Source organism: Heptranchias perlo, chromosome 20, assembly GCF_035084215.1.
Source record: "Heptranchias perlo isolate sHepPer1 chromosome 20, sHepPer1.hap1, whole genome shotgun sequence".
In the NCBI taxonomy this organism is placed as follows: Eukaryota; Metazoa; Chordata; class Chondrichthyes; order Hexanchiformes; family Hexanchidae; genus Heptranchias; species Heptranchias perlo.
The window spans coordinates 19,261,625-19,271,218 of record NC_090344.1 but is presented as its reverse complement, the minus strand read 5'-3'; the positions used below and the strand labels follow the sequence as shown (position 1 = coordinate 19,271,218).

The window sequence follows — 9,594 nt, the reverse complement described above, 5'->3', positions numbered from 1 at the left end:
CTCACATTCACCCTCTCACATTCACCCTCTCACATTCGCTCTCTCACATTCGCCCTCTCACATTCACCCTCTCACATTCACCCTCTCACATTCGCTCGCTCACATTCACCCTCTCACATTCCCGCTCTCACATTCACTCTCTCACATTCACCCTCTCACATTCACTCTGTCACATTCACCCTCTCACATTCACCCTCTCACATTCACTCTCTCACACTCGCCCTCTCACATTCACTCTCTCACATTCACTCTCTCACACTCGCCCTCTCACATTCACTCTCTCACATTCACTCTCTCACATTCACCCTCTCACATTCACTCTCTCACATTCGCCCTCTCACATTCACTCTCTCACATTCACCCTCTCACATTCACTCTCTCACATTCACTCTCTCACCCTTTCACTCATGGTTTCGGACCACTGAAAGATGATGCGATAGGTTTGGATTTCAGCACAGGGAGGAGGGAGAGTGCGGGATGGGGGATTTACAGCTTTGAGGGAGCAAGAGAGGAAAGAATGTTCCGTGGAAACTAACATAGCCTGTTCTGAATTTCGATCCTGTATTTCCAGTGATGACTTTTAAACCTCTTCATGTCAAGATCTGACGGAGTCATTCGAATCATCAGGACCTGAATATCATCGGCCTTTGTATGTGGAAGGAGAAATGTTCGTCTGTTCTGTCTCTGGGAGAAGATTTCAAACACCCGAGTGAGAGTGTTCCAATGCACTGACTGTGGAAAGAGCTTTAACCAGTGACACAGCCTGAAAAAACATTACACCATTCACAGCGGGGAGAAACCGTTCACGTGTTCTGTGTGTGGACGAGGCTTCAACTGATTATCCAACCTGGAGAGACACAAGGACACCCGGAACACGGAGAAATGTGGGGACTGTGGGAAGGGATTCAATTACCCGTCACAGCTGGAAATTCATCGACGCAGTCACACTGGGGAGAGGCCGTTCACCTGCTCCGTGTGTGGGAAGAGATTCACTCAGTCATCCACCCTGCTGACACACCAGCGAGTTCACACTGGGGAGAGGCCGTTCTCCTGCTCCGTGTGTGGGAAGGGATTCACTCGGTCATCCAACCTTCTGACACACCAGCGAGTTCACACTGGGGAGAGGCCGTTCACCTGCTCCGTATGCAAGAAGAGATTCACTCAGTTATCCCACCTTCTGTCACACCAGCGAGTTCACTCTGGGGAGAGGCTGTTCACCTGCTCCGTGTGTCAGAAGAGATTCACTCAGTCATCCCACCTTCTGTCACACCAGCGAGTTCATACTGGGGAGAGGCCGTTCACCTGCTCCGTATGTAAGAAGAGATTCACTCAGTCATCCAGCCTTCTGTCACACCAGCGAGTTCATACTGGGGAGAGGCCGTTCACCTGCTCCGTATGTAAGAAGAGATTCACTCAGTCATCCAACCTTCTGTCACACCAGCGAGTTCACACTGGGGAGAGACCTTTTAAATGTTCTGACTGTGAGAAGAGGTTTCAAAGCAAAAGTAATCTGCTGAAACACCAACGCACTCACACTGGGGAGAGGCCGTTCACCTGCTCTGTGTGTGGTAAGGGATTCACTATTTCATCTGAACTGCTGTCGCACCAGCGAGTTCACACTGGGGAGAGACCTTTTCAATGTTCTGACTGTGAGAAGAGGTTTAAAAGTAAAATTAATCTGCTGACACACCAATGTATTCACACTGGGGAGAGGCCGTTCACCTGCTCCGTGTTTGGAAAGAGATTCACTCGGTCATCCACCCTGCTGACACACCAGCGAGTTCACTCTGATGAGAGACCTTTTAAATGTTCTGACTGTGAGAAAAGCTTTAAAAGCAGAAACGAACTGCTGAGACATCGACGCACTCACACTGGGGAGAGGCCATTCACCTGCTCCGTGTGTAAGAAGAGATTCACTCGGTCATCCCATCTTCTGTCACACCAGCGAGTTCACTCTGATGAGAGACCTTTTCAATGTTCTGACTGTGAGAAGAGGTTTAAAAGCAAAAGGAATCTGCTGACACACCAACACACTCATCCTGGGGAGAGGCCGTTCACCTGCTCTGTGTGTGGGAAGAGATTCACTCAGTCATCCACCCTGCTGACACACCAGCGAGTTCACTCTGAAGAAAGACCATTTAAATGTTCTGACTGTAAGAAAAGCTTTAAATGCAGAAACGAACTGTGGAGACACCAACGCACTCACACTGGGGAGAGGCCGTTCACCTGCTCCGTGTGTGGGAAGGGATTCACTTGGTCATCCCACCTACTGAGACACCAGCGAGTTCACACTGATGAGAGACCTTTTCAATGTTCTGACTGTGGGAAGAGATTTAAAATCAGAAACGAACTACTGAGACACCAACTCACTCACACTGGGGAGAGACCGTTCACCTGCTCGAAGCGGAAGAAGAGATTCACTCGGTCATCACACCTTCTGTCACACCAGCGAGCTCACACCTGGGAGAGTCCGTTCACCTGCTCCGTGTTTGGGAAGAGATTCACTCGGTCATCCCACCAACTGAGACACCAGAGAGTTCACACTGATGAGAGACCTTTTAAATGTTCTGACTGTGAGAAGAGGTTTAAAAGTAAAATTAATCTGCTGACACACCCATGTACTCACACTGGGGAGAGGCCGTTCACCTGCTCCGTGTTTGGGAAGAGATTCACTCGGTCATCCACCCTGCTGACACACCAGCGAGTTCACTCTGATGAGAGACCTTTTAAATGTTCTGACTGTGAGAAAAGCTTTAAAAGCAGAAACGAACTGCTGAGACATCGACGCACTCACACTGGGGAGAGGCCGTTCACCTGCTCCGTGTGTAAGAAGAGATTCACTCGGTCATCCCACCTTCTGTCACACCAGCTAGTTCACTCTGAAGAGAGACCTTTTAAATGTTCTGACTGTGAGAAGAGGTTTAAAAGCAGAAACGAACTGCTGAGACACCAACGCACTCACACTGGGGAGAGGCCGTTCATCTGCTCTGTGTGTGGGAAGAGATTCACTCGGTCATCCCACCTTCTGTCACACCAGCGAGTTCACTCTGATGAGAGACCTTTTAAATGTTCTGACTGTGAGAAGAGGTTTAAAAGCAGAAACGAACTGCTGAGACACCAACGCACTCACACTGGGGAGAGGCCGTTCATCTGCTCCGTGTGTAAGAAGAGATTCATTCGGTCATCCCACCTTCTGTCACACCAACGTACTCACCCTGGGGAGAGACCTTTAAATGTTCTGTCTGTGAGAAGTGTTTCAAAAGCACAAATGATCTGCTGAAACACCAACGCACTCACACTGGGGAGAGACTGTTCACCTGCTCCGTGTGTGGGAAGGGATTCACTCAGTCATCACACGTGCTGAGACACCAGCGAGTTCACATATGACTGCAGGGGTTGGATTCTGCCGTTAATCCCATCCAGGAATGAACCATGTTCATTCTGACAGTTGGGGTTTGTTTCTGCTGATGTTAATAATCCCTATAACTGGGCTGGAGTTTAATATTCTGGATATCTGTTAAATAAATCAGCTTTATTTTAAACCCTTGTTGTAGATTTTGGTCTTTCCCACCTGAGTGTTTAGCATCACCTGACTGGAGCTCAGAAAGGACAATCTGGGGGGAGGATCGTCCGGTGGGAACAGAACTTCAGCCTGGACACAGTCCTTCAGGGCCACACTGAGAGGGGCAAACGGCACTTTGGTCTTTCTCATCTCTCTTCACTGACAGCAAGGTGGCCGTGAGGCATCCAGTCTAAAAATGACTGTGGTAATTATTCTATGAAGATTTAACCTGTTTGAGTGACAGTCCTGAGTCTACCATTTAAGGCAGGCGTGAACTCATTTAAAATAAATCCGTTAAAAATAAATGAGTTAAAGTCTGCATCAAAATAGCAGAGGGAGGAGTTCACAGGAGCCTGTTAACTGCTGGTACAATTATACAACAGTCATTCGATCTCCAGATAAAGAAGGACCTGCAGTGTGTTTCCAGAATTCATGGTTTTATTGATGTGTGCGTGTTAGACACCAGGATCACTAAAAATACACGACCCGGACCATCCACAGGGTGGGGGCGATCCCGACATTTACTCTGGGATCATTCCCACTGCGGAACTCCACCACTGAGCCTGCTGAAGGTTGCAGGCTCAGGGAGTGGGGCCTCCAGGAGTGGATTGTGAGAAAGCTGGGTTTCAGTATCCTGATAAATATATGCCGAGGAACCAGAGGAATCCTTACTGAGGAACCGTCTGGGATTTTACCTGTCAGTGTGGGTCTAGCGGTGAATGATTCCTGACTCCCTGAACTGTCTTACATTTAACCCAGATCGGATCAGGATGAATTCAGTTTGCAGGAGAATTGGGACAAATATCACCCACAATCGAGGGAGACAAAAGCAGCCATTCGAGAAGCTCAGAGATCTTTGGAAAAGAAGATGGTGCACAATTGTGGGAATAATAGCAAACGTCTTTCCAGCAACGTCAGGAGTCAAGACAATTTAAGATGGTTTAGGGCCACTGAAAGACAGTTCAGGACAGATTCCCGGGCTATGGCAGAGTTGTTAAATGACTATTTCTCATCAGCCTACACTCGTGTGGATGATGCTCAGATTCCAGCTGTGGGATGTGCTGTCAACAATAACATTATAAATATTAAAATAGAAAGGGATGTCATCTTGGATAAAATATGAAATCTCAAAATAGATTGTGTTCCAGGTCCAGATGATATCCACCCACGGGTGTTTAAAGAGATGGGACGGGTGCACTGTGAGCCCCTTGCCTGTATCTTCAACAGCTCAATAGAGTCAGCGATAGTCCCCTGAGATTGGAAGGTAGCTCATGTCGTTCCCATATTCATTAAAGGGGACAAATCAGAGCCAGAGAATGACAGGCCGATCATTGTGACCTCGATCTGAGGGAAGATGCTTGAATGGATCCTAAGAGATGCTGTTTATGATCACGGGGAAAGAGAAGGGGCCATTAGAGATACTCAACATGGCTTCTGGGAAAGAAGATCGAGTCTTACAAACTTGCTTGAGTTTTTTGAAGAAGTTGCTGGGTCAGTGGATGAGGGTAATCCGGTTCACATTGTCTATCTCAGGGGTGTCAAACTCATTTTCTATGGTGAACCTGACCCGATATCCTGGCACTTGGCCTGAGCCACATTGAGCAAAAGTTATTAAACTCGAAACAGATGAAGATGAACTTTATTGGTACTTACTTACATTTAGATTTTATTTACAGCTACTGCTGCTCCTGATACCTGGCACCTCTTCGCTTGAACCATTGCATCAACATTTGGAGTCAATGAGTGGGCTGAGGCCTGTCTTGGATAAAAACATGAGGACCACTTGTCATTACAGAACTGTGTGCCCCAAACACTAACCGTGGAAGTGAATTTCACAGTCTCACAACTCTCTACGTAAACAAGTTTCTCTTGATCACTGCTCTAAAACAGAGAGTGGAGTTAAAGGTCGCTACTGAGACTGCTAAAAGGTGGAAAATGGAGTTCCACAATGATCGGTGCTGGGACCGCTGTTCACAATTTACATAAACGATTTGGACTCGGGAATCGATGTACAATTTCAAAATTTACAGATGACACCGTATTGGGAATGGGGGCAGGGCGGTGTTTGTTAATACTGATGAAGACTACGAGAAAATACAAGAAGACATGAATAAACTTGCAGAATGGGGGTGTAATTAGCAAAATGAATTTTAATAAAGATGAGGGTGAAGTGGAGCATTTTGGTAGCAAGAACAAGGAGGCCACAGACTGCTTGGACAATAAGAGTCTAAATGTCGTAGAGGAGTCGAGGGATCCAGGGACACAGATACACAAATCACTAAACATAAGAACATAAGAAATTGGAGCAGGAGTAGGCCAATCGGCCCCTCGAGCCTGCTCCGCCATTCAATAAGATCATGGCTGATCTGATCCCAACCACAAATCTAAAGAACACAAGAAGTCGGAGCAGGACCCGGCCACATAGCCCCTGGGCCCTCTCCGCCACCCACAGGGCATTGACCGATCCGAACTCAGCTTCATGTCCAATTTCCTGCCCGCTCCCCATAACCCCTAATTCCCTTTACTTCTAGGAAACTGTCTATTTCTGTTTTAAATTTATCTAATGATGTAGCTTCCACAGCTTCCTGGGGCAGCAAATTCCACAGACCTACCACCCTCTGAGTGAAGAAGTTTCTCCTCATCTCAGTTTTGAAAGAGCAGCCCCTTATTCTAAGATGATGCCCCCTAGTTCTAGTTTCACCCATCTTTGGGAACATCCTTACCGCATCCACCCGATCAAGACCCTTCACAATCTTATATGTTTCAATAAGATCGCCTCTCATTCTTCTGAACTCCAATGAGTAGAGTCCCAATCTACTCAACCTCTCCTCATATGTCCGCCCCCTCATCCCCGGGATTAACCGAGTGAACCTTCTTTGTACTGCCTCGAGAGCAAGTATGTCTTTTCTTAAGTATGGAGACCAAAACTGTATGCAGTATTCCAGGTGCGGTCTCACCAATACCTTATATAACTGCAGCAATACCTCCTTGTTTTTATATTCTATCCCCCTAGCAATAAAAGCCAACATTCCGTTGGCTTTCTTGATCACCTGCTGCACCTGCATACCAACTTTTTGATTTTCTTGCACTGGGACCCCCAGATCCCTTTGTACTGCAGTACTTTCCAGTCTCTCGCCATTAAGAAAATAACTTGCTCTCTGATTTTTCCTGCCAAAGTGCATAACCTCACATTTTCCAATATTATATTGCATCTGCCAAATCTCCGCCCACTCACCCAGCCTGTCTATATCCCCTTGCAGGTTTTTTATGTCCTCCTCACTCTCTACTTTCCCTCCCATCTTTGTATCATCTGCAAATTTTGATATGTTGCACTCGGTCCCCTCCTCCAAATCGTTAATATATATTGTAAAGAGTTGGGGACCCAGCACCGACCCCTGTGGAACACCACTGGTTACTGGTTGCCAGTCCGAAAATGAACCATTTATCCCAACTCTCTGCTTCCTGTTCGATAACCAATCCTCCACCCATGCCAGAATATTACCCCCAATCCCGTGATTTTTTATCTTAAGTAATAATCTTTTATGTGGCACCTTGTCGAATGCCTTCTGGAAGTCTAAATACACTACGTCCACTGGTTCCCCTTTATCCACCCTATACGTTATATCCTCGAAGAACTCAAGCAAATTTGTCAGACATGACTTCCCCTTCATAAAGCCATGCTGACTTTGTCCGATTAAATTATGCTTATCTAAATGTTCCGTTACTGTCTCCTTAATAATAGACTCCAAAATTTTACCCACCACAGATGTTAAGCTAACTGGCCTATAATTTCCAGCCTTCTGCCTACTACCCTTTTTAAATAACGGTGTTACATTAGCAGTTTTCCAATCTGCCGGGACCTCTCCTGAGTCCAGGGAATTTTGGAAAACTATCACCAAAGCATCCACAATCCTTACTGCCACTTCCCTCAAGACCCTAGGATGGAAGCCATCAGGTCCAGGGGATTTATCCGCCTTGAGTCCCATTATTTTACTGAGTACCATCTCTTGAGTGATTTTAATCGTATTTAGCTCCTCCCTCCCGAGAGTCCCCTGTTTGTCCAGTGTTGGTATATTCTTAGTGTCCTCTACTGTAAAGACTGAAACAAAATATTTGTTCAGCATTTTTGCCATCTCCATGTTTCCCACCATTAATTTCCCGGTCTCATCCTCTAAGGGACCTATGTTTGCCTTAGCCACCCTTTTTCTTTTTATATAACTATAGAAACTCTTGCTATCTGTTTTTATATTTTTTGCTAATTTCTTTTCATAATCTAACTTCCCTTTCTTAATCAATCCTTTAGTTACTTTTTGCTGTCTTTTGAAGAATTCCCAATCTTCTATCCTCCCACTAAGTTTGGCTACTTTATATGTCCTTGTTTTTAGTCGGATACTATCCTTGATTTCTTTACGTAGCCACGGGTGGCTGTCATTTCTTTTACACCCTTTTTTCCTCAGTGGAATATATTTATTTTGAAAGTTGTAAAATAACTCCCTAAATGAACACCACTGCTCATGTACCGTCTTACCCTTTAATCTATTTTCCCAGTCCACTTTAATCAATTCCGCTCTCATACCATCATAGTCTCCTTTATTCAAGCTCAGTACGCTTGTTTGAGAATCAACCTTCTCACCCTCTAATTGGATATGGAATTCAACCATGTTGTGGTCGCTCGTTCCAAGGGGATCCTTAACTAGGACATTATTAATTAATCCTGACTCATTACACAGGACCAGGTCCAAGGTTGCCTGCCCCCTTGTAGGATCAGTTACATACTGCTCAAGAAATCCATCCCTGATGCACTCAATGAACTCGTCCTCAAGGCTGCTCTGCCCAATTTGATTTGTCCAGTTAATATGATAATTAAAATCCCCCATAATTATGGCTGTTCCCTTATTACATGCCCCGACTATCTCCTGATTAATACTTCTTCCAGCAGAGTTGCAACTATTAGGAGGCCTATATACTACGCCCACTAATGTTTTTTTTCCCTTATTATTCCTTATCTCCACCCAAACTGTTTCATTATCTTGATGCTTTGTCCCAATATCATTTCTCTGTATTACAGTGATTCCTTCCTTTATTAACATAGCCACCCCACCTCCCCTTCCTTCCTGCCTGTCCTTCCTGACTGTTAAATACCCTGGCATATTTAATTCCCAGTCGTTGTCACCCTGCAGCCATGTTTCTGTAATGGCCACAAGATCATACCCATACGTAGTTATTTGTGCCGTTAACTCGTCCATTTTATTACGAATGCTACGTGCATTCAGATAAAGAACTTTTAAATCTGTTTTGTGACGCTTAGTTCCTGCTTTTTCCTTTTTTAACACTTTACCTATTACTCCATACCTTCTGTCCCTTCCTGTTACGCTTTCCTCTCTCTCCCTGCTCAGGTTCCCAACCCCCTGCCACTTTAGTTTAAACCCTCCCCAACAGCACTAGCAAACACTCCTCCTAGGACAGCGGTCCCGGCCTTGCCCAGGTGCAGACCGTCCGGTTTGTACTGGTCCCACCTCCCCCAGAACCGTTTCCAGTGTCCCAGGAATTTGAATCCCTCCCCCTTGCACCATTCCTCTAGCCACGTATTCATTTGAAATATCCTCCTATTTCTACTCTGACTAGCACGTGGCACTGGCAGCAATCCTGAGATTACTACCTTTGAGGTCCTATTTTTTAATTTACCTCCTAACTCCCTATATTCTGCTTTTAGGACCTCATCCCCTTTTTTACCTATATCGTTGGTGCCTATGTGCACCACGACAGCTGGCTGTTCGCCCTCCCCCTCCAAAATGTTCTGTAGCCGCTCCGAGACATCCTTGATCCTTGCACCAGGGAGGCAACACACCATCCTGGAGTCTCGGTTGCGGCCGCAGAAACGCCTGTCTATTCCCCTTACAATTGAGTCCCCTATCACTATAGCTCTGCCACTCTTTTTCCTCCCAGCCTGTGCAGCAGAGCTACCCGTGGTGCCAGGAAGTTGGCTGCTGCTGCCTTCCCCTGATAAGTCATCCCCCCCAACAGCATCCAAA

The 9,594-nt window shown here is 46.0% G+C and overlaps 1 protein-coding gene across 1 annotated transcript; it reads left to right on the top strand.

Annotated features, from left to right (window-relative positions):
- Positions 1-838: 838 nt before the first annotated feature.
- Positions 839-2,845, top strand: LOC137335645 (zinc finger protein 850-like; the record flags this gene model as incomplete). Its single annotated transcript, XM_068000938.1, has 1 exon — positions 839-2,845. A coding segment is annotated over one exon (2,007 nt), but the record flags the coding sequence as incomplete, so codon positions are not given.
- Between the last annotated feature and the right edge of the window lie 6,749 nt (positions 2,846-9,594).